The following is a 27,376-nucleotide window of genomic DNA, read 5'->3' as shown; positions in this document are numbered from 1 at the left end:
AATAATGATATAATTGTCTTAAAAGTTACAGAAAAGAAAAAGAAATTGAAAAAGAAAAGAAAAAGTCTACGACACCTGGTATTCCCAGGCGGTCACCCATCCAAGTACTAACCAGGCTCGACGTTGCTTAACTTCGGTGATCGGACGAGAACCGGTGTTTTCAACGTGATATGGCCGTAGACATCAGACAGCTAAAACTTTCCGTACTTATACATGTGCTCCTACATATGAGCACATCCGGCGTAGGGCCGCGCGGCAATGACGGCACCCTGTCACACCCTGTACAGTGGACAGGGGCCGAGCGATTGGATTGCCGTGATTTCTACTAGTATCATGTCAAATCAAACTATACCAAGAGTATCAAAGATGAAGCGGAGACGTTCAAATTAAACTGGCCCGACCCTGAACTGCGCTATACATGCAGTACGTACATCACATATAGTATACAGGTAGCACATACATGTACCTGTACGAGTAAAATGTGCGTGCTAGCTGTTAATAGGACGTTAATAAATCAAACATTTGGATATGGAGTGGATACATTTGGATATGGAGTGGATACATTTGGATATGGAGTGGATACATTTGGATATGGAGTGGACACATTTGGATATGGAGTGGACACATTTAGATATGAATAATGAATAGGAACAGGCACCCTATGTGGTGAATAATGTCCCCAACAGCGATATTCCTGTATACGAGGTGACACATGATTGTTCAAGGGGTAAGAACTGTACCTTGCACCGTAACATATTGCTCCCTTTCAACTCCATTCCACTGGAAGTTCCCCCTTAAGCGTCTGTTCGAAAGCAAAGGTCATCAAAACAGATAATTGGTCCAACAAATAAAAAAGCCCACTACCTACCTATAATTTCGAGTCAACACCATTACCGTAAATTGACAGTGTCCACTACTTGCCAATTAGCCATTGCTTAAACATCAACAACTAATGAAAAATAAGTTGTAAGTAGAACAATCATTTTATGATAATCATGGTGAAACTTCTTCTTCTCTCTAATGTTATATGAAAACTCAGACTTAAGTTAGAACACAATGACTAAATAATTCAGCTGTTTTAATAATATTAACTTTAACCAACTTTAACATTGTGTTCTATGTAAAAGCATTTATATGAATGGACTCTACACTAGTCTTGATCATCGGGATGTTATAGAAAGGCTTTCAAGTTTATGAATATCTACTGTACCAAAAGTGGCAGTACACTATCACGAATTACAACTGTTTAAAGTGTTTGCAGTCAGTTTGGCATGTCAGACGTTGCATTATGCAATAACCGAATAATATTGTTCATTGTGCATTTTCCTTTAAATTGTATAAATAGTTAATGACATAAGCTACATTTTGTAATATTGTTAAGATGTTGATTAAAGCAATGCTGATTGCAGTACAATGATAACATATACTAAAATCTCTCATTATTTGACAGTTGATTTTTATTATGAAAATTCAGCAAACGAAGTGCGGACTAATCCAATAAAAATAAGGCGTTATACAAGGTGTACGTGTTTACTCTAGTTTGTTCAGGCATGCTAGTTGTTGTAGCAGATATGTTTCATTAAATAACTCTCAAGTTTTATTTTACTACATTCAACAAATGGTTATTTAAATCGTCTTTCGTGTTATCAAAACCGATAAGTGTCTAGCACTAGATGTTCTTGTTTTTCTCCTCAAAGTTCCATCTTGGTTCCTTGGTCCTTATTTATGCCTATTATTATCAGATATTATCAGAAAACAACATAGTTGACAATTGACCATCTTGGACTTTGACAATCAAAATAAGTTTTAGGTATTTCTCATAATTTGTTCTACATACATGATGTGTAGGCTACGCTTTGGCCTGTGGTTAATTTCCTTTGTATGCTTTGGTACGAAAAACGTGTGTTCATGTATACGTAGTTTACAGTATCACAGACGGTCTTTCTAAAGTTTCAGTTGTATGTCACCATCTATGTTGTTTTTCATTACATGTTGGATCCAAACTACTGATAGGCAGCATACAGTTTGTGAGATATCTTTTTAAATTACGTCGTCCCAGAGCATGAATTACGATGATGTTTCCATTTTCAAGTTGTTCTCAATAACCAGAAGTAATTTACATAAGTCTGGTTGGCATTTCATATGGTTTCACGCGTATATATATTTCCATGTGTTCCTAGTTGTGTAAGGTGTGTTTTGAGACATGCCCTTTGGCAACAACATTGACTAGTGTTTATCTTTGTTTTTACATTCTAACTTTCTTACTTATTTTCCCATTGAAAGCGGTTCAAACCGCTGAATGAGTATTTCCAAAACGTTATTTGTAAATTAACATTCGTCCCTATTGGAGTAGCATTTTCACCCTCAATGAGACCGGGTCGACTGCCTTACTTCCTTTGATTTGAGATGTTTTTACGATTTCTGAATTTCTCTTTAATCTCTATCTGCGTCTTTTCAATTTGCTCAAAGGCCGATAGCCATTTAAAATTTTGACAGTCCTGGACTATGACCTCTTTGTGTTATCATATCGTGAGGATATACATCATTTAGAGTTATTCCCTTCCACCAATATATAATATATAAATCGATGCGTCATTTCTATTTATAGTTTACCTGACTAAGGTTATATAGATAAAGTTGCCGTACATTTATTGTATTGGCTTATAGTCAAGTGGTTACTTCGCTTTGGATATACCAAATTTCGACTATCATTGAATCTTTGTGGGCTCAACCCCATAAGAGCCACTGACGCTGTATATTTTTTTATTTTATTTTTTAATATAAATATATATTTTATTATGTATTTGTGTTCTTTTAGTTCTATACAGAAACTATATACAGGTACTACTACAGTACTTAGTATAACAGATAAATAAGTCGGTATATTCTAAATGAAGTTAATGTCAGTTAAAATAAGGATATGTAACGATTTATAGAAAGAAAAAGAGAACAAATCTATACATCTAATTATATATATAATTACACTATATAATAACTCGGTATATCAAACACATGACTTTGTTGTTGATATGTGAGAAATTCTATGATAATTGTTCAATGATTAACTGACAATGTATTAATATTTTAAATATGTTGAATGCAAAGAAAACTAATTGAGAATAACAACTGGTAAATTCATCTTTTTATAACAAACATAATTTATTTGTTTATACGTCATTTCATTTTATCATTATATATTCCGATGAACAATACAAAAATGTTATGGCATAAGAAACAGCTAAAATCATAATATAAAAATATAGTTTATTTCCCTATAGAATATAGGAACTCATTATACAATAACAACAGTAAACAATTAAACAACAATCATTAAAAGGGAGATAACTTTGCATGGCAAGATATCTTCCTACAAGGTTGACACAAAATACTAATCCTAAAGCAAACTGAATTGTTCACAAACATTGAATGTCAGGATATTTTCCTACAGTTTTGACATATAAACAAATCCTTAAGCAAACTCATTAAGCTACTTTTAAGCTTTTTACAAGCATCGTGAATGCGTTGTAGCCCAATATTATGCTAGGATTTAACAAGTACAGTTCATTAAAATTTCATTGTACGTAGAGCTTTACAAAAAGGCAACTAAATCGAAATAAATACGAAAACGAAAACTCTACTTAATGGAAATGATGATGAATGTTAAATCAAGCTATGTAACATTCCCATTTCATGCGAACACACTTCAGCAAAATTCATAAATTAAATGATATGACATTTCGGCATAAATCAGCAAATGAACAATGTCCTAAATATGTATACATTTTGTACCCTATATATGTATACTAAATCTCTACACCAAGGGAATTTTTAGAAGAATATGAATATACTATTGTACCGTGATTCCATTCATACATTTAATTGTACTTCAAAACATGTATTACACATTCGAAATTCTACATGTTAATTAGCTTTGACAAATAATTTGGGATATAAACCTGTTTTTGTTTGATGTTTTCGTCAAACTTAATGAAAAGAGAGATAATGTTACAAGAGATACTGTATTAATCTATCAAATAGCCAATTATTGTTACAAATTGATAATAAGAAATTCATTTCAATTAAAATAACATTGGCATTGTTTGGTATTCAATATATTGAAAAGGCAAGGGTAACAGAAATTTTGGAGGGCACTGAATGAGCACTAGGGTATACATTTCATGTAAGTAACGATAAAATTGTCAACATTTTCATTCTCATGTTGAGACAGATAGTACTTGTCAATATTGTGCGAGATCTTTGAAAACTCTTCCTTTCTACTTTTTGAGACAGATGTTAATACCAACAACATATGTACCCCTTGGATCTTCACATTTGATAGATATTTTACAACCACAAATGGGAAAATTGACATATAGATATTCATATACGTTGTAATTATTTTCTGATTATCAAATCACTACTGTTTGAAATATTTACTGTTTTATGTAAAATATATACCGATAAAGCTGCCTATATAATGAGTTTTCCGTAAAATAAATTAGAAGGCAAAAGCTAAAAAAATCTAATACAGTAAAATCCATATATTGACGATTTATCGCAATTTCTGAAGACTTATAATGCTAACCTTCTACATGATTGTGTATATTCTCGTGAATTCCTGTATTTACAAAGTCACGATGAAATTAATTACAGGCAGCTCTAGCGGGCTATGTACATACATGTACAATGATAAACACATTGATTTAACATGTATTTACATGTAGATGTTAACAGTACCCTTGACAGGTAAGAACAAAATGAACGTTGATCAATGATATATAACAGTTCTTGTTTAGGAATATCAACCATTATTAGAGGTTAATATAAACATTGAGAGATAAAAAAAACCTATTTACTTTGCATAGTTTGATATTTAGAAACATTTTAACTAAATAATTAAATAGCTTTTCACTAAAAACAATAACATGTAAACTTATAATTTCTGTTTTGGAAGACAGTTTCCATGTATGGCCGTACAAGTTGCATATTTCGATATTTCATTGTAATATCATAGTCACCAAACTATACAAACAACATAAACCGTTTTATTACAAATTGTCAAATAAACTACATTTGTCATTCACTAAACTTACTGCAAAAAGCAATACACGTTTACGCCATTACTTGTACAATTGTAAAAGCTTTGTTTGTAATGAATTAATTGTATTTATATATACTGCGTTTTGTTAACATACCTCCGCTCTACTAACTTTAATTTACTCAACCCTATTCTGTCTGTATAGTACCTGGTATCTATCCAAACATTTTAGAATCTTCACTGGTTCGGAGCTTGTATAATCCATATCTACTATCTGTTCAATACTCATGTCTGTCATGGCCGCATTGGCTTCCATCTCCTTCGTCAGCATTTCACTAGCGTAATAATCGTCCTTCCAGAGAAGTTCCTCGTCCCCTGCAATGTCGCTAGTGTTAGGAGAGTCAGGCCTAGTGTTAGGAGAGTCAAGCCTAGCGTTAGGAGAGTCAGGCCTAGTGTTAGGAGAGTCAGGCCTAGTGTTAGGAGAGTTAGGCCTAGCGTAGGCGGTCCGGCGGTGGCCTGTCAGGGGGGCTTTGGTTTCTTCAGTGAGAACACACACATCGTCTGGCGATATCTGTGTAGAAACCTCCTTTTTCAGCGCCTTTTCCTCCGAGACTTTTATCTTCTTGAGTTGCCTCTCTACTTCTCCAACTTTGCCTAGTTAGAAAATAAGACGGTATAAGATAAGAAAGTCGCCTGTTGCATTGCTATATAAATAAACAAAAGCCGATTACGGTAGTTCACGCTAGCTTGTTCTAAATGTTCAATTATTAAAAAGTACACTACATGAACATACTACAGACTCCCAAAACAAACCATCACTCACTACAACAATTCATTAAGAGATGCTGCCCTGAACGACTAGTTGTATATAGGCCGTAAAACACTATTAGCCATATCTTACCTCTGAGGAGAGAGGCGAGATCTTTACACCCAGTGTCGTATATGGTCTTGATGAGGATATCCATTGCTTCGTGTCCCAGACAAGGTAGTATTTCTAACAGGCGTTTCATCTTCTCGGTACTGCTGTTGTTGTGTTCCAGAAGGTAACGCTGCATACACTGTGGCAGGCGCCTCGCAATGCATGACGCTATACGGTGGCCATCACTGTAGCGAAGAACGGTCATAGATAATTAATTAACATCACTGTAGCGAAGAACGGTCATAGATAATTAATTAACATCACTGTAGCGAAGAACGGTCATAGATAATTAATTAACATCACTGTAGCGAAGAACGGTCATAGATAATTAATTAACATCACTGTAGCGAAGAACGGTCATAGATAATTAATCAACATCACTGTAGCGAAGAACGGTCATAGATAATTGATTAACATCACTGTAGCGAAGAACGGTCATAGATAATTAATCAAGATCACTGTAGCGGAGAACGATCATAGCTAATTAATTTACATAAAGTTGCCTATCAAGTGGGTATAAAGACAATATCAGTGAATGGTCTAAATATTTTATATAATTAATGTAGTTGAGTTACTAAATGATTCATGTAAAGGTATCAAGGCACATAATTTTGGCTATACTTTTTTAATAATTATCTCAAATAAAGATCATTTCCAGTGATTATAATGAAAATCAATGAAATAACTGATTATTTAGTATTAGGTTTTACTTACAAAAATGTATATTTAGCAACAGCACCTTCGAATTTGCGAAGAATGATTTTATGTTCTTCTGGCATCGGTTTCTCTGTAAACAAAACAATTTTAGTAAAATAATCGTCAAAGACTATGTATGATTTGTGTCCGCCTTGGCTCCAAAATCCGTCAAACTGATTCAAGTCTGTAATTTAGTGATTAAATTGTTGAATTTCAAATATCGAGTACATCCTTATTATGATAATATATAGTTGTGTATCATTGCAGATGTACTAAATAGTAATGGGAAATTATGTGAATATCAACATTCTGTCAATAATGACCATATTTTGCATATAGTGATATGTTGAATATAAAAGATCTGCATTTTTTTCGCGTCAAAATCGTTTTAAAACATTGTGGAGATTCCTTTTATGGAATAAAAATAGACTTTTAGCTAATTTCTACTTTTTCTGTAAATAGGCTTTTCATATAAAGGAACAATTCAGTGAGGCTAATTCTGTTACATAACCACGAAGCAAAATATGACATAAAAGTATTGTTCTACATTCCTTATGAAAGATTTAATAAGAAATATTGACAAATTCCACGATACTTTTAAGTATTTTTATTGTTATTGTTGAAATTCCAAATCGTTGATCAATACGATTAAGCAGGGACAACATGTACGCTAAACCTATACCCGAGCCAAAGACACGCACATTAAATAAAGGCAATGCACAACCACTGAGGAGTTGAAGGAATTATTTTTTAGATAAGAACATGCATCTAATATGTAAACACATAACTGTAAGAGCGATTTGAGAAGTTCTAGACAAAAAAATCTTTACCACACATTGAAGGGTCAGGGTTCAGCATACAAGACATCCGACCACTATGTGTAATGGTGGACAGTAAGCGAGTTTGAATGTTTCACATACATTTCACTACAGTGGGCTTTTCTGGCATATCACAGTATTGTGTAAAACCAACTAATCTAGTTTCTATTAGAACAAGGAATCATTGAACAAACTTTATAGGGGTCTGCATATCTAAATTAAAATTAATACTGTTAAAGATTTGCTCTATTGTTTCTAAGAAAACACTATAAAAAGGTCCTTTTTTAATTAAAAAAAATCTTATCTTTGTCTTTTAATGTAGCCATGTAGAAAAGATTTCTAATACAACAGTTTTTTTCTTTAAACTTAGTTTTAAAACTGTGGAAATGGGGTCAAAAATGGGTCCTTACCATACATAATAGCTGCTATATTCACTAACTCAACAATAATTCTCGTCAGCTTGATCTTTGACTTGTAATAAATTGTATCTGAAGATATGCCTTACATGTACCTATAAGAAGATCTGCTAGGAAGTCCTGCCCTATGTTTTCCAGTGAAATATAGAAAACCAGGAATGCCTCGTCCCCTAAAACTGGCAGCATGTCCAATAGCCTTTCCGCCATTCTATGTCTAATCTCTGAAGATGTTACGTAATCCTGGAGACTGGTTGGTATCGGCAAATACTTGAGCATACGATTCAGTGTACATTTAGGTTCAATGTCCTTAAGAATGTTCTCACGGTTCCTGTCCAAAGCGCGTTTGTGTTGACCTGACATCGGCTTATCTGTAACAAAGTACAATGTATTTGTACACAACTTGTTGTTAATTCCTAATTATGACACACTCGTGGCAGATCCTCTCTATTCTAATGCGCATGAATTATTTAAAACATAGTTACCTGAGTAGATATCGATACCGAGGTTTTGACAGACTGTGATAATTTTTGTGACGGTAACATCTTCCTTTTTCTGCCATTCATACATAATTCTCCAGTAGATTTCCGTTTTTCTCTGATCTGGCGACATCTCGTTGAACTCAATGATTTCCGAAGGTAGGTTTATCTCACGGGCGAATTCCTGCCACCTTGGCCCTTTATTTCAATAATTCAAAATGAAAATTGATAAAACATGTACTTAAGCAAAAACAAATCGCCGAGTGTAAACTACAGATTTTCAAAGTTTTTGACAAGTACAAATTTTCAACGTTGAAAGTCAGTGTCAATTTGTAAAGGTAAATAGTATACAATGTTTAAATTATTTCAAGAGTTTTTAAACCTTACCTATAAACTTTTCAACTAAGCGCATAGCATCTTTGACTTCTTTTACAGCATTCTCCTCCTTCTGAGAGAGCTTTGATGTCGTTCCAATCTCGTCTTTGGGAAGCTGAACCACTAGCGTCCCAAATGCTTCCACAACCTTACCACATTCGGAATCGTCTCGGTATTGTGGTTCGTAGCGCTTGTCTTGGAAACTGTTCAGCTGTTAGAGATACAAAGTCTCTATTACAATAACAGGACTTGTAGTTACTCCGTGTAGTTACTATGTGTTTAGGAGACAAAGAAGTAATCGATATAACAATAAATAATAAATATTAAGAAATACATAGTACATATATGTTACATGAACCCTGGCGAGAATAGAAATTACTTCGTTATAACTATGAGTTCGCTGTATCTGTGTTTGTTACAATCGTATTCTACTGTTACGATTGATTCAAATAGTGACTGACTTCTAAAATGCTAATAATTTCGAGTTAATATTGCATATACCTTTCATTCGGTTCTGTAACAGTGGAATCGTTATAAGAAAACATTGTTTTGACCTGCAGAAGTAAAGAGGAGTATGGAAGACATATACATACGATTGCCTCTAAGCGATTGATTTCATCCAATGCTGAATTTGTCTCCTTTTTGGATGACTCGTATGCCTCCCTCATGTCGAGTAATGCTCCTTTAAGATTGGTGATTTCTTCATCTTTATCTTCCATAGCCTTCTCCAGTAATCTAATCTCTATCTCCAGGTCATTCCTCAATAGCAGGTCTCTGGATTGCCGTTTCTTTTCTTCTTGGAGTCTCTCATTTTGCAACTTTCGAAAGAGCTCCCTAAGAGCAGGGTCTGGAATGCGGTCTATCAGATGACTCTCTGTATCGCCATCAGATAACGACGCTAAGCTCTCCGAGGACACATTCAAAGTCTTCGGAATAGTTTGTTCTTTACCCTTATCCGTTTTGTTCTTCTTTCCCTTTTTAACAGGTTTGTTTTGGGGTTCTGAGTCGTCATCTTCTCTATCTACTCCACACAACAAACTTTTAAAGCCTTTCATGTTTATTTTACCATGTCAATTGTAAGGCATTCAATACCATGGGAGAAGAAACCCTTCCCAGGAAATTCTTCTCAAACATATATATGACTGTGAACTTGTAAATGTCATTTATGTCACGAGACAGTGATACAGCATGGAAATAGTAATTCTGTTCTTTCTCTCAGACAAAAGGACCTTTTGTGTTCCTAAACATAAAAATAAAAGGATGCTACTTTGTGAAATCAGACATTAACACGAATATATTAACATATGAAGTAGCAATGGCCAATCTAGATCTTAACAACTTAAGTAAACCATCATTTTTTTTTTCATGTGCGATATTTTGCCAATGCCATTTTCACGATTATTCAATGTCGTGACTTACAGGTAAAATGCTCTGTTTTACTTGTACTTGATTTTTTCTCCGTGATTTATAATTCGCACTCGAAAATAATTCAACTTACATTAGTTGTTATGATCTAAAGTGGTAAATGTTATTTTATATGTTATTGACAATTAGACACCGGATAACCGAGTTAGATAAATTTATAAATGTATTGAAACAGTCTCCCCTCCCTTCTGGTTTCCCCAGAAGAATTTTAATCTTAGACATACCTTGATCACGACAAACACTAATACTAATACATTGATTTTGTAAAGGTTAATATAAACGCTATAAGAGCATAATAAATTCAGAGACAAAAATCGTACAACGAGTTTGAAAGGACACTGTTAATGCACAACTACAAGATCTCCAAATCTAACCCCAGATCTTAAGAGTACAAGAACCAAACCTTCGCTTATCTTTTAAATTACCTTGTTAATTCTAATAAAGACGTAGATGAAAATAAGAATAGATAAATAAAATTGTTAATGATATAATATTTAAAGATACATATCATTTAAAAGTTTTTTAGTAGCTACATGTAAAAACCAAATGAAAACATTAAGAACTTACGTGTTAATACAAAAACCTGAACAGTAGTTTGTTGGCAAACAAATGGAAGATAGTGCAAACCAAATGTTAGTGACTGATATAATACCTTTATATAGAATTTAAACCTCATGCCAAACTAGTTCAAGGTAAATATATTTCACTGAATAATTCGCACGATTGACTGACTTAAACGGATTGCCCATTTCTGTTTTCGACATCGATGTAAGAACATGTGCACTGTGTTCTTTTGGTCTTTCCTGTTCTGAAAATAGCACGGCATGTGATTAAACCGGGGTAGAAGACGTTTCCTTGTTCCCTGTCAATCAAGCAATTATGCCATGTAGATATTATAAACTGTCAATTTGTATAAGATTATACAAATACATGGATATATAAGGTCTTAATCTAAACCCTTATTTATGAACAAACGACTCAAAAGCAAAATGTACTGTACAAAACTAATAACATTTATTCAAAACTTACATTTTGGGCTGAGGGGATATAACAGCTGTGGTGTTGACTCTCCAGCAAATGACCTGGCCTACAGATACTTAGACTTAATATCTATTCTATTCTTAATTAATAGTTATGTGATTGTAGCTAGTGTGAAAATGTGTAAGCCAAGCCATGTACTGAAGAGAGTCAATTGTATAAGATTATAAGATAAACAAATTCTTGGGGGACTTACGAATTACAAATGATGTAAAATGCCCCATAACAAAAGGAATATTTTGCTGCAGAGCGGGGTGCCTAAACCCTAACTCCCATAATGGAAGGGGGAAGGTAACGATTTGTCCATGCTCGGAAACAGCTGGCAAGTGTTTACTCACTTAAACGCCTTATTGAATTTTGAAACACAACTGTCATAAACCCTTGCATCACTGAAAGGTCGGTGTGGGTGGTGGCGGTGAAGATTACTTGGCGCCAATTTGTCTATCTATACTGAAGAAAACTGCTGAGATGATTGATCGAAATCGCTATATTAGTTTAATTTATACAATATATATGTAGACTAGGAGCTTAATAGCAATTAAAACGGCATTTATGTATAAATAACAATGGAAATTTATACAGTTGACAAATCCAGCACGTTTTATTATCATATGATTAATAAGTTTTATTTCTATAAGTGATTCTATAAAACAGATCGATCATAATATTGATAACGTGGTCATCTGTTCGGCTTTCCCACTATTTGTATATCTACCCGTATGTAAAATGATATTGTTTAATGTAAAATTACCAGTAATTCTATTTCTGTAAGTGATATCTTTAAATAGCTCAATGCAATAATTGCTTGATCAGTGAAATCACAACTAATGTTATACAAATGAAATTTCTAGTGCTAAGGCCATTTATTGAATAGCAACTCCGCCTATTCAAAAAAGACTTTTGGGATTACCGTATTGTTAGTTATTTCAGCTGCTCTGCGATCAATTCATCGTTATATATTTTGGTTGTAAAAGGAACAAATTATTGTCATTAAAAGTATACCCAAGACAATTATATTACTAGTATCCCCTCCATCCTCACAAAAGAGCTGTGTAAATCCGCCATACTTGACTATACGTGTCAACTTTGAATATCTAAATATAGAATATAAAACAAGTATGAAAATTGTAATTTCACTTCAAAACTGACTCAACATGGCAAAACTAGAATCCAGAGTTAATTTACATAAATTGTAATTTATTCTATTCGTCCCATTAACCGCTGTGATCTCTCCGATAACAAGTGAGTCGGATAAATATCAGCAACAAACGGTGACCTGGTAACTGCCCTTATTGGGTTTCGAACTCGTAACCAGCAGATATCCAAAAGTGTATCCTTCATTAATATAATGGTCATTACGATAAAAATCAGTCATAATTTTTTATTAAGAGTCTGAATAAACTTTAGCTTGGTTTGATTTTAAGTTTAACGTACATCTTATTTACAGTTAGAATATTTTAATAACATATCGCGTTTTTAGTTGGAAAGAAAGAAAATCGGGGAACGAGCACTAAACAATACCGATTAAAGACTAGTAGCTGTCAAATAGATCATTATACCTTAGAACCCTTGGTCTAAAGTTGAAGAGTTAAAGGTAAGAGAGCACGAATGGTTTTAATTTGTCAGCTTTAACTACTCGGGTAAATAAAACATTCTTATTTGAGTGACTATGGGTATTTCTTAGTAGTTTTCTCATGTAAAATACTAAAAAGTATATCATATATGATTTGAGACGGTATTGAGACTGCTGGTTTATGTTAACGAAACTTTATTTAATATATTTCAAGTTCCATGTTATTAGTCTGTCCTAATTTATACTGCCCAAAGGCTACTGGTAGGAAGACTGATATGAAGGAGGTCACATGCTCAAACCCAATCGTCCTATGGAAATTCCCAGCTTTCATAATCTATACTAGACAAATAGAGTTCACCTTTAGGTGTATTAGCAGAGTGGTGTGATCTACATCAGGTAATCATAATATTTATAGAATTCAAATGTAAATTAACAAATGATGAAATAGGTCGGATTTCCTTTAAAAAGGACAAGTTGAATAAAATAAGACCTAATTAGCCATTATCACCTCATTAACAATAACATGACAACTTTCTGTAACCAACACTAATGTTTTACATAAGACTATAATATTAAATGACGTTTATACATTTAAGTTACCAATATTTTGAAAATTACAGTACTTTGAATGCATTGGATTTAATTTTACAATTACAAATAATAGCAGACAATGATTTTGAGCAGTTCTGCCTAAAATCAGTAACTGTACATCTATGGTGAAGCGAAACGAGAACCTACGGTCAGACCATGAAGCCAAATTGTGGTCTTTAATTCCATTTCAAATTTTTACAGTGTTATTAGTAACTGTAAAGTGATTTCTGCAGAAAAGTTTCATCTAAACATACATATTAAGGTATAAAAAACAACAATTTTACAGTACATAATCTCGATGTTGAAACTAACGTTTATAAGGCATCTGAAGCCATTTGAACGATTTTCACGGCTTAATTCATCAAACCTTATGGTTTTCGATAGATTAATGAAGAAAAAATAGTATCCCAAAATTTGTGTTAACATATCAAATAACTGGTATTAAACGAGCTGATATCCAATTAAAGAATTTCAAACATGAAAAGGAAATTGGAATTTATTAAAAAATATATTTAAATGACTTAAGATTCCTGAATTTTTGTAAGGCTTTCTGAAAAAGGGAATTATAACAAATGGCCAGCATAATAACAATAACTTGCTCAATACAGAAAATTAGACAAATACGTTTTCTTTTGATATTCAAATCCCATATAGAAAAAAAAATCAAAATTTATGTAAATTGTCAGAAACACCTTACATGATGCTGGTAACACTGTGTTTTTGATTATTCACAATATTTCTCTTCCCTTGATTCCCAATTATTACACAACCGAGGAAATGTTTTGACCGATATACAGTACGTCTTTTCAAAGTGCGATAGTAAGACTTAAAGCTGAATTTTACAAACTATATTTAATAAACTATTTTATTAATCTCCAATGATTTCTCCATAGACATATCTATTTTTTAAAAATTGTTTTAATGTAAATGCTATATTATTTATTGTAATGCTGAAACTATAAATAATTAAGTAAAATAAAAAACGAAAGCACTTCAGGTTTTAAATTTCATTTCTCAATATTAAAATCTACATGTAGTATTGAATTGGATGTAAGGTGATATATTTTTTAAATAAATCACTGCATACACGTTTATTTACTTCAAAATCAACCTTTCCATATCATTGATATTATTTTGACAATGTCAAACTAACCGATTTACACAGGTAACTCTGATAATGCACAATTATCCTATAGTTGTGTTGAATGTGTAAACACCATCTTTAGATCTTTTTAATTTCCGCTTCAGTGACTTTCTATTAAAATATTGCTCTCAACACGCGCTGATAAATGCGGTATCATTCATGAAACATTAAAATTATTTCATTCACTGCATCTACCAAATAGAATGACTCATCTCTCTCTGTAAGGTGCAATTATATCTGTGTAACGTGTGATACTAATTGGTATTCAAATCATTATAGAAGGGTTATAATGTAGATATTATAGTAATAATATCCATGCGTATTGAAAACCAAATTATTGCCTGAGTAATGTTACAGGAATGAAATATTCTAATGCTGCATATGCATAAGTAATTTATTTATTTGTTGAATATTTGGTACAGAAATATTTACCAGCTCATGTAGTTAAAAAATTGCAAACTAATCTATCATGTCGTCTATCTAGCAAGTCTTAAAAATCTATGTCTTTATTTAGCGGTGATCTAGTTCACTATGACTTCTTAAACAGAATTTCAATAGCCCAGGGCTGTCGCTGATTTCACACTAAGAGTAGTTCACAAATGAGTCATTTTTGTTAAATATGATAACAAAGCCACTTTACATATCAGATTCTGTGCACGTGTCACTTAAAAATGTCATAAATACTGACAGGTGTAATGAAATGGTAGGCAAATTATGGAGATCATATCACTTTTGTGTACATATAAATACCACTGGTGTTGATCCGACACACCCGAGCCCCATCACATCACGGGGGTGATGGTGCAAATATGTCTATTCTACTCAACAAAATAAACATCCATGAAAACGTCAAAAGAAAATAACTATTTTTGTGACCATTTTGTCATAATAATTGAAGCCATTGTGATTATATATAGCTATTTTTACTTCAAAAACAATTGTGCTACACTTAAAAATTCTACAAAAATGACATCTCGCAAAAATAGAGTATTACACATGTATTACTATCTAAACATACAAAATCATCTACCGTATTTAATACCATATCAGTTAGAAGTTGTTCGCCTTATAAGATTATGCATTCGTCCCACTGGGTATACATGTATCTATATGGGTATAAAGAGGTACATCTGCTTACGCTGAAATGGTGGTATCAAATTACACCCAGACATAAGTACCAGGAGTTCGGATACGTGATATGGTTTGTAAAAATGATAACGTTACTTGGCAAATCTGATGGTATGTAAATATCAAAATCAATATCATAGACGTATTATTAGATTTTACGTGTATGTAGTTATATTTTGGTTAAAAAAACGATCATGTAATATTAAGGCATTTCTGTAGGTTTAAACAGCGTAGGAACTTCTAAAAACACCTCTTCCTTCCAATAATCATAATTTCTCCTTCAAAGAATATTAAAACAGAGTTATGTAGTAATACAGGTGATATAAATGTTAAAATACGCTAAGGAAGAATGATACACATCATGAATAGTTACCATATAAGCATGTATAGTACATGTACATAATAGGTAAAACACTGTTATAACGAACCTTTGAGGACAAACAAAAGTACTTTGTTATATGTTCGTTATACACATATTATATAGGTATATTATAGGGACATTAACGAAGAATGAAAATTACTACGAAATAACCATGGATTTGTTGTAAGTGTGTAAACATTTTTTACATTAGTATGCAAATCAAACACAAATTGAACATAAGAAAAAGTAATGTTATATACCAAAACAAGAACATTTTATCATTTAAAGAATGTTTGGGTAAATTTTACAACAAAGGTACCCATAACAATTAGATAGTCTGAAGCTTCTAAAAGACATAATTGATACCGTCGAAGAGAAAAGCTAAATTTTATGAAGAATCCGACTAAAACTCCTATATCATCGTATATTATCTATCTTAAACCTTTGCCCCAACCTCTGTTTAATTACAATTCATCAGTAATTACATTCTGCTAAAACTTGACTCGTAGGTTGAATTTTGTTCGTCATTGCTTACAAAAATGAAAACACCTTAGACTAGTTAAATAAAAGATCATATGAAACAAACACTCATTAAGATCTTATATGATATATAATAAAAAAAATAGAATGGAATATTAAATATTGTGTAGTAAATATAATATATTCTAATGTAAAAACGATAATCACAAACAAAACGAATATAAGAATAATTAAAATAGACGCTTATATAAAACAGGAATTCATTGGCATTAGCAGAGCACAGTGATATTACTCTCAAGAGAACATAAAACTGAATTATCTTATTCATATTTCCATTTCCTCTATATAAACCGATAGTCTCCATGTAACGGTATATGACGTCTGTTTGCTTTGTTATCTGCCACTAAACACTTTAATAGCGTTTTAAACTGAACGTGGTACCCTATAGCTAAGTATCCTACTCGCATAAACAAACGGATCACTTACTTCAGTAATCACAAATGTTATCATAGTACGGATGAAGACTGAGGCAGTAACAATACAGTTTTAGCTATTGTTGTTATATAAGTTTTTATACGGATTTCTTATGCCTGTGAGTGTGCATCGTCAAGGACGTAACATTTTCTTGAACTACTTAAATTGGAATCATAAATCAAATAATTTCTCACAAATGAGGAAATGCTTTAATGCAAAGATCACCGATATCATCTGTATCACAGCTAAGACTTAGTTTCAGCTTTTTTTCCAATAAAAACAAGATAAAGTAAACAGGATTATTGATAATTAGTTATTAAAACGTTCGTTTATTCTGTCAAATAACACAATGAGACTTAAAGCAATTGTAAGATACTTGGTGTATCATACGTTACCTTCTGTATATGTTCTTATCCTTTGCAATTTAACTTATCCAACGAATTCACAGTTGACCAACTCCGTGGTGATGTTTCCTTGGGTATAGAAAATCTACTTGGACTAACAATATGTTTAGCTCATTTGACCCCTGTATTAAATCGGAGATTTCCAAAATGTTTAAAAATAGATTATGCGTCAAAACCTCTATACAGGTAAGTCAACGAAGCCGATACCTGTCACTTTAGTCTTCGTGTGTATATATACACACTGAATATCAGTCAAGAGGTACTTGACGCAGGAAGAATGATTGCGGTGAAATTTTATTTAAATAATCTTATACATTTGTATATAAATATGCAAAAAAAAAAAAAAAAAAAAAAAGGTTTCGCCCTTGCTACGGAGTCTAGATTCCCCCCCATAAGAATCGCTGAACTTTAACTAATCTATATACGGTGTGTGATACAAAGTCTGAATTAAACCTTTACCTGTTGTCATCGTCATCAAGTTTCATCTACATTTACATGTTTTGCATAAACTTTGATATCAAATCCATGCAATCCATTATACGTTGGAGTGGTTTTTGATACAATGCTGTCATTATCTTGTGATTCATTTGATCATTATTTTACAAATAGAATGCGAGAAATCTTAGTTTTTTTTTCGTTTTTTGAATATTGTTATATATATATATTCTAAGAGAAATTGTTATGTATGTATAAGAAATCTAGTTTATAATTTGAAACTTATTAAAATGATTCGGATAAACTTTATCCGTTAGAAGCTCAATGATATTGCTCTAGTTCACAAACGGTCAAAAGACTTGGAAGATGGAAGAGACAAAGCAATTTTATTTATCTTACCTGACTGATTTATTTTTTACATTCCTTTTAATAATACGGTGATTGTTGCGATCGATCTTATGTTGTTCTAACTCCATTTCAAGCATCAACAATACTGGGTATTTTTTGACATTTTTTTTCAATTTTTTGGTAAACAATTACAAATGTATATTCTTGGGTGGTGTTCAAATAATAAACACTCCCTACCATCTTGACCCTACCAGCTTCCAGTATAATCAGCTGACCAAAAACGGAATACGTGTTACTGAAACACAACCGGTTGTTGGGGCGAAAGATAGAGTGTAAATATATGTATAAAACACAAACAAAAAAATCGGCTCCGTAATTTCTATAAAATTCACGTTTTCCACTCAATGGCTTGGCCTTCAGTCATACTAGCTAAATATTATACAAACTGTGCCTTACGCCGGCTAAAACATACCTTGTAACCGGTTCAGCGATTTTAGCTTAATAAAAAATGTGCAATCTTTTGTACTGGATTGACGATGCAAAATGATATATTATGAGTTCCAGACTAAAGAAAAAAAGATAGGGAAAAGAAACAAAACATATTTCTGTTTCATGCTTGGTGTCTTCGGCGGCATGCTTCAGTGATATAGCACTATAAAAACATGAATATACCGCAGTCTCCCAAAACACGCACCTCGCACTACACACACGCAACACACCGCATGCATGGGAGGCCGTTCTTACATGATTCTGACTGTAAATAGGGCATTATTTTAATAAAATAAATAAAATTAATGATATAGATAAGATATCTACCATGTACAATACTTGCGATAAGAGTACATTTTGATTTGCGCAACACTTTTTTCGAATGCAATAAATTCTCGTGACATCAGTGATGTCACGTCAAACTGCGAAATATCGTCCCCGAGAACATTACCGGTAAAATCTTCGCCTTGTGTTGATGCAGTTCGCATACGATACATTAACATGGACATTTACAGTAGATAAACACGGAAATATGAATCGGAACAAATTATACGTGTGATATATTTATGCCGTCTATCTCTTTGATGAAGAATATCCAAAAATGTTACTTTTACCTCAAGAGGAGATGAAAGAAGAACTTTAACGCAAAGTCACGGAAAGTATGAAAAATCTAGTAAATCATTATGCTTAAAATACATTGTTAAACTGAAGACGCAAATTAGCAAAACCTTGTAAAAATAATAGGTTTTTCATCTTGTTTCCCGTCATCCTTGGAAACCATATAGTCTCCGAATTCTACTACGCTCCGTTTACATTGGTAACCGACAATGTTCTGACAATGCAAAGGACATTTTGACCAGATTTCAGTTTACTTTACTAATTGAATGTGATTAACTTTATCAGAAGTGTACCTAACCGCCGAAAAAGCACCTATACTCTTGCCTTCGACGACTATCATCGAAGACAGGACACGCTTTGGTGACTTGTTTACAGAAGTCTGTAACAAAATGCGGTCATCATCTCGGATATTTTTATCAGATAATTCCACACAAAAAGACAACAGAAACGGAAATAAATTATCTGTTGAATCGGTGATTATTGTGTTAATGGGCCCCTAAAGTACTTAGGTTCTCGCTTCTGTTTTGTTATATGGGCGTCTTACAACAATATCAAATTCCTTTTACTTCGTCGATACTCCCAAACGTCTGAATACATTGTCACACTTACATTAGTCATAGAATATATCCTTACGATTGTAAAGTGTCTATTAAACGCAGCGGAGTTGGGTTTCCGAGGGTACTGGTCGCGACACACCATAGTCTAAACACGTATAAAAGTGATGATTCTAATTTTCCCATCCTCGATACTCAAGGCTTCCGATCACTTACGATCTCTACACCCCTGGACTATCTCATATATATACAAATGTATAGTTAAACTGGAGGCAACAGAACAGAACAGGTAATTTAGTCCTTTGACGCACATCAAAAGAGCCATAAAACGGTACACTGTGGTTGTCTTTGTGACTTTGAAGTTGGACGTCGACCACTCTGTAATCTTAAAGGCTATTTTTGCTGGCCTGTGATTGGTTCAGATGTTTTCCACTGAGCTGCCTTCAGTTTTACTATGAGATAGTACAGGGGTGTAGAAATAGTAAGTGATCGGAACCCCTTGAGTATCGAGGATGGCGTTAAATCCGTCTAACACCCGTATGAGAAAATTTAAGTTATTACTGCTCGTATGAAGCATTAATTGGTGATTTATATTGTTTCGTAGGTGAAACAGGTATTGATCAGTGTCCAAACTCAAGCTGGAATCATGATAATCGTAAAATAAACTTGCAGAGCCTTTTTCTCAAATGAGTCTTCCAAACATGCTCAAAAGATGTATAATACCTATTCGGATGATCTGTGTATAAAACATAAACTGAACAAGAGATCCCAGAGGGATCTTGGCGCCCACCATAGAATGATCTATGTCTGACAATGGAAAGAAGGATCTTTTCCCTGCTTTTCAAACTTTTGCAAATATACAACATATGATATTTAAGACAAATCGCTTTATTGCTCTCTGAGAATCAGCGGTTAAATCCAAGATGGCGACAGGTTGGCCATCTTGTTGACCAATCAGTCCCAAAGGTACTATGCACAACTAAAGCCCAAGGGGAAACCATGCATGAAATATGAGAGATATCCCTTCAGTAATTGCAGACAAATAGCGATAACTATCCAAATACAAGATGGCTTCCTGGCGGCCATCTTGTTGACCAATCAGTCTAAAAATGCAATATGCACAACTTGGGTCGTAGGGGAACATACATATGACATTAGAGAAACAACCCTTCAGTACTTTCTGAGAAATAGCGGTAACAAACTTTAAGTATCAAAATCCAAGATGGCCGCCAGTCGCCCATCTTGTTGAGCGATCGGTCCCAAAATGCAATATGCACAACTAGGGACCTAGGGGAACCTACATATGAAATTTGATAAAGATCCCTACAGTACTTTCTGAGAAATAGCGGTAACAAACTTTAAGTATCAAAATCCAAGATGGCCGCCAGTCGCCCATCTTGTTGAGCGATCGGTCCCAAAATGCAATATGCACAACTAGGGTCCTAGGGGAACCTACATATGAAATTTGATAAAGATCCCTTCAGTACTTTCTGAGAAATAGCGGTAACAAACTTTAAGTATCAAAATCCAAGATGGCCGCCAGTCGCCCATCTTGTTGAGCGATCGGTCCCAAAATGCAATATGCACAACTAGGGTCTTAGGGGAACCTACATATTAAATTTGAGAAAAATATCTTCAGTACTTTCTGAGAAATAGCGGTAAAAAGAATTGTTAACGGACGGACGGACGGACGGACGACGGACCACAGACGAAAGGCGATTTGAATAGCCCACCATCTGATGATGAAAATAAAATTCTCTGATACAAATTAATGAGCCCTCTAATTCATGCAGTCCTATTTATGATCGACTTCGCTAGCCAAGGGTATTCAGATCAATACTCCACCTGCTACTTTCAGGGAGAGTATCGGACTGAATACTCTTGGCTAGCGAAGCTGATTTATATTCTGACACAACAGAACAAAAGTATGTGTAAAATGCTTTGCAACGTATTACTGGTTCTTTTAAGAAACAACCATACGTACGAAATAAACTTTTTTTTAAATCAGTAAAGAAATAACCCCTTTATTGTAAATCATCCCTTCTCCTATTCACTACATTAATCAGTCAGAGCGTTATTAACATTACATGCATTATGCGAGTTTTAAAACCGGATCGCTACTAAACATATGTTTTCAAATCAAATTTAAATACAGGGCGGAATGCATTTAGTATAATAATCTTTATCCCATACCACTTATTATGACCAGAAGTCATTTAACTTAACTGAAGAAAATATCTTTTACGAGTCATTCAGTTTGGCTCGTTTCCAATCTGTACAGATATAATCGTACTATCCAGTGCATATGAGGACGATGGTATCTAATTGCTCAAATACACCTGACGATTTTGAAATAATTTAACGTTAATACTGAGAGTTACATAGTATATCGCCCATCATATTAATCTAAGGAGCCGTCTGATACGTTCACATGGATGATGCTAAATAGGACTTTATATTTGAAGGAGAGTACTCTTAAGCAATGTCTTCTAGTGTAGTTGATGGCAACAAAAATCAACTTTATATAACAGTGTAAAACCTAGATTCTAGAACTCATTGTCTTCAAATATTCTTCATTCTTTTGTAGCTTTATGAGTTTAAAATATATTATACATGTATTATCAATCTAATAATCTTACATTTTTGGGTCTCTTTTATGATCAAAATAAATGTAAAGTTTCCACTTCTCAGGTATGTCAGAAGATTAATGAAGGAATGTATAATTTATCATACAGTTGTATAATACAGTTGTTTCTGTATCTCCTCGCAAGTTGCTCTATGTCTACACTGAACAAAAGACATCTGACTCATCAAAGTACTACAAGTATACCCAATACTTTCTTATAATGTCCATTACTAAATGTGTGATCGCACTTGTTTTTGACACAAGTCATGACTCCGACGGTATACAATGTTGCCTTTTTACTCCATTTTTGAGTATCATTTCATGTTCTGTATAATAGCCATCTTACGTGTCTGAGCTAAGTCATCAGAGCAGAATAACAATCTTTGTGTTTCGAAATAAAGTGTAGATTCACGAAAAGAAAAGAAACAGTAACAAATAATCTGATATCGTCAACAAAACCGTTTATTGTATATGTAAGCCAGAAACAAAAGTTATAAACACACATACAATGTCTGCATGTTAAAATAGCTGTCTTCTCCTCAATCTCCTACACACAGTCATAAAACTATAACAAGAAACACCATTATGTAACAACATCTTGTGCTTTAGATCTAAAAGAGACTTCAATATCAGTTTCGGTACCCTCAATTTATTACTAGCATTCTAGCACCCCCACAACTATAACTGTGGCAATGTTTTATATGACTAATAATTATCGTCAAAACACAAGAAAATACACGAACCTGAATCTGAAACACTGACCACACACACAAACCTTCATCTGAAACACTGACCACACACATAAACCTTCATCTGAAACACTGACCACACACATAAACCTTCATCTGAATCACTGACCACAAACACACAAACATTCATCTGAAACACTGACCACAAACACACAAACATTCATCTGAAACACTGACCACACACACAAACCTTCATCTGAAACACTGACCACACACACAAACCTTCATCTGAAACACTGACCACACACACACAAACCTCCATCTGAAACAATGACCACACACACAAACCTTCATCTGAAACAATGACCACACACACAAACCTTCATCTGAAACACTGACCACAAACACAAACATACATCTGAAACACTGACCACACACACACAAACCTCCATCTGAAACAATGACCACACACACAAACCTTCATCTGAAACACTGACCACACACACAAACCTTCATCTGAAACACTGACCCACACACACAAACCTTCATCTGAAACACTGACCACACACACAAACCTTCATCTGAAACACTGACCACACACACAAACCTTCATCTGAAACACTGACCACACACACAAAAACCTTCATCTGAAACACTGACCACAAACACCAACCTTCATCTGAAACACTGACAACACACACAAACCTTCATCTGAAACACTGACCACACACACACAAACCTTCATCTGAAACACTGACCACACACACACAAACCTTCATCTGAAACACTGACCACACACACAAACCTTCATCTGAAACACTGACCACACACACAAACCTTCATCTGAAACACTGACCACACACACAAACCTTCATCTGAAACACTGACCACACACACAAACCTTTATCTGAAACACTGACCACACACACAAACCTTCATCTGAAACACTGACCACACACACACACAAAACCTTCATCTGAAACACTGGCCACACACACAAACCTTCATCTGAAACACTGACCACACACACACACACAAACCTTCATCTGAAACACTGACCACACACACAAAACCTTCATCTGAAACACTGACCACACACACAAACCTTCTCATCTGAAACACTGACCACACACACAAACCTTCATCTGAAACACTGACCACACACACACACAAACCTTCATCTGAAACACTGACCACAAACACACAAACCTTCATCTGAAACACATGCCACACACACAAACCTTCATCTGAAACACTGACCACACACACACAAACCTCCATCTGAAACAATGACCACACACACACACAAACCTTCATCTGAAACACTGACCACACACACACAAACCTTCATCTGAAACACTGACCACACACACAAACCTTCATCTGAAACACTGACCACACACACACAAACCTTCATCTGAAACACTGACCACACACACAAACCTTCATCTGAAACACTGACCACACACACAAACCTTCATCTGAAACACTGACCACAAACACCAACCTTCATCTGAAACACTGACAACACACACAAACCTTCATCTGAAACAATGCCCACACACACACAAACCTTCATCTGAAACACTGACCACACACACAAACCTTCATCTGAAACATTGACCACACACACACAAACCTTCATCTGAAACACTGACAACACACACAAACCTTCATCTGAAACAATGCCCACACACACACAAACCTTCATCTGAAACACTGACCACACACACAAACCTTCATCTGAAACACTGAACACACACACAAACCTTCATCTGAAACACTGACCACACACACACACAAACCTTCATCTGAAACACTGACCACACACACAAACCTTCATCTGTAACACTGACCACACACACACAAACCTTCATCTGAAACACTGACCACACACACACAAACCTTCATCTGAAACACTGACCACACACACAAACCTTCATCTGAAACACTGACCACACACACACAAACCTTCATCTGAAACACTGACCACACACACAAACCTTCATCTGAAACACTGACCACACACACAAACCTTCATCTGAAACACTGACCACACACACACAAACCTTCATCTGAAACACTGACCACACACACACACAAAACCTTCATCTGAAACACTGGCCACACACACAAACCCTTCATCTGAAACACTGACCACACACACACACACAAACCTTCATCTGAAACACTGACCACACACACAAACCTTCATCTGAAACACTGACCACACACACAAACCTTCATCTGAAACACTGACCACACACACACAAACCTTCATCTGAAACACTGACCACACACACACAAACCTTCATCTGAAACACTGACCACACACACACACAAACCTTCATCTGAAACACTGACCACAAACACACAAACCTTCATCTGAAACACTGACCACACACACAAACCTTTATCTGAAACACTGACCACACACACAAACCTTCATCTGAAACACTGACCACACACACAAACCTTCATCTGAAACACTGACAACAAACAGATTCACAAACCTTCATCTGAAACACTCACCATACAAACAAACCTTCATCTGAAACACTCACCATACACACAAACCTTCATCTGAAACACTCACCATACACACAAACCTTCATCTGAAACACTCACCATACACACAAACCTTCATCTGAAACACTGACCAAACACACAAACCTGGATCTGAAACACTGACCACACACACAAACCTTCATCTGAAACACTGACCACACACACAAGCCTTTATCTGAAACACTGACCACACACACAAACCTTTATCTGAAACACTGACCACACACACAAACCTTTATCTGAAACACTTACCACAAACACACAAACCTTCATCTGAAACACTGACCACACACACAAACCTTCATCTGAAACACTGACCACACACACAAACCTTCATCTGAAACACTGACCACACACACAAACCTTTATCTGAAACACTGACCACACACACAAACCTTCATCTGAAACACTGACCACACACACACAAACCTTCATCAGAAACAACTTTCACTGGATAAGAGAGGTATTCAAACATCATGCTTCAGTAACAAACACTCATATGAATGGAATTTGACTGTTGTAACGAGTCCTGTAATGGTATCATTATCAGAGCTTAATGTTACCTATACACAAATAGCATCCATATTAATATACAATACTATCATATTTCATCTAAATTTGGCAAATGTGAAACAATGATAAAGCATAAAGTTATAAGGTAATAACCTGTTACCATAAAAAATGAACACTTCATTGGGGATAACAAATAGCTATGTATCTGCATTGGTTTTCATTCCTGATTTCGACATAGTTTTACATAGTTATGCTGGTTGTTTATGTAGTATTACTACACAATACAAAGTACTTTCATGTTAACGCCAGTTGAATCAATGAGGTATTTTATCATTTGTTACATAGAGGTTACTAATCTTACTATGTATGTATATTTGTCTGAAATATGTAATGCATCATCTGCCATACAAATAGAACCAGTAGCACAACAAAAACAAATTTTCTTAACTCATTCATCCCTAAAATTTCACAATGGACTGACCTGGTCTTTGAATTAGAAGTACCTAATTGTGTCCTCAAATCTCAATTATGAATGAGTTAAAAGATATAAGAGATAATATAAATGATGATAAATTTAATCAAATTTAGTTGAAGTAATATCAAAGGCTTTAACGTCATTTAATGGTCCATAGTAGACATTCTTTATGTCATAAATAATATTCATGATTAAAATGATTTAATGTCAATACCAAAGATTCATTTTCAATTATTTCCATAAATTTTTGCTATCCTAATAAAATCATGAAAATATCCTCCCCACAAAAATAACCAGCTAAACAATATATGACTTTGTAATATTAAAACAATGGATTGGAAGTAAAGCGATTCTAAAAAAAATATTAAATTTTTGGTTATAAGTAACATAATGCGCTTCTTGATTTGTGAGTACGAAAATTGTGGCACATATAACTTTAATAATTTGATATATTTTTTTTTTTTTTTGGTTTGTTTATTTTTACGTCCTATTAACAGCCAGGGTCTTGTAAGGACGTGCCAGGTTTGTTGGTGGAGGAAAGCCGGAGTACCCGGAGCCACCGGCCAACGGTCAGTACCTGGCAACTGCCCCACATGGGATTCGAACCTGCTTCCCAGAGGCGGAGGGCTTGTGGTAATATGTCGGGACATCTTAACCACTCGGCCACCGCGGATATAAGATATCTAACAAATATCAAGAATTATA

At 34.4% G+C, this 27,376-nt stretch overlaps 1 protein-coding gene, 1 long non-coding RNA gene and 1 other non-coding gene across 8 annotated transcripts; all 3 read right to left on the bottom strand.

The window, feature by feature from the left end:
• Window positions 1-63: 63 nt before the first annotated feature.
• Window positions 64-182, bottom strand: LOC138328594 (5S ribosomal RNA). Its single transcript, XR_011209229.1, has one exon. It is a non-coding gene; the product is annotated as a 5S ribosomal RNA (ribosomal RNA).
• Window positions 183-3,250: 3,068 nt separating this feature from the next.
• LOC138327501 (uncharacterized) lies at window positions 3,251-17,527 on the bottom strand. 2 transcript variants are annotated; one of them, XM_069273633.1, is made up of 8 exons: window positions 17,348-17,527; window positions 9,332-9,978; window positions 8,751-8,949; window positions 8,370-8,561; window positions 7,983-8,255; window positions 6,672-6,744; window positions 5,940-6,142; window positions 3,251-5,692 (listed from the first exon to the last, which is right to left on the bottom strand). In XM_069273633.1, exons 2-8 carry the CDS (start codon window positions 9,791-9,793, stop codon window positions 5,217-5,219), a joined length of 1,878 nt encoding a protein of 625 aa, XP_069129734.1. In that variant the 5' UTR covers window positions 9,794-9,978; window positions 17,348-17,527; the 3' UTR covers window positions 3,251-5,216. The 2 variants fall into 2 exon arrangements, with proteins under 2 accessions (XP_069129734.1, XP_069129735.1); XM_069273634.1 differs by lacking the exon at window positions 17,348-17,527 and adding an exon at window positions 10,731-11,088.
• A 5,340-nt stretch (window positions 17,528-22,867) lies between these two features.
• LOC138327500 (uncharacterized) lies at window positions 22,868-27,370 on the bottom strand. 5 transcript variants are annotated; one of them, XR_011209057.1, is made up of 3 exons: window positions 24,291-27,370; window positions 23,821-23,888; window positions 22,868-23,593 (listed from the first exon to the last, which is right to left on the bottom strand). It is a non-coding gene; the product is annotated as an uncharacterized lncRNA (long non-coding RNA). The 5 variants fall into 5 exon arrangements; XR_011209058.1 differs by having other exon boundaries at window positions 22,868-23,888; window positions 24,291-24,492; window positions 24,527-27,370; XR_011209055.1 differs by having other exon boundaries at window positions 22,868-23,888; window positions 24,291-25,424; window positions 25,461-27,370.
• Between the last annotated feature and the right edge of the window lie 6 nt (window positions 27,371-27,376).

The sequence above is a fragment of the Argopecten irradians genome, chromosome 7 (assembly GCF_041381155.1).
Source record: "Argopecten irradians isolate NY chromosome 7, Ai_NY, whole genome shotgun sequence".
NCBI classification, from domain to species: domain Eukaryota; kingdom Metazoa; phylum Mollusca; class Bivalvia; order Pectinida; family Pectinidae; genus Argopecten; species Argopecten irradians.
The sequence above is the reverse complement of the archived record's forward strand: the minus strand, read 5'-3'. Positions and strand labels throughout refer to the sequence as shown.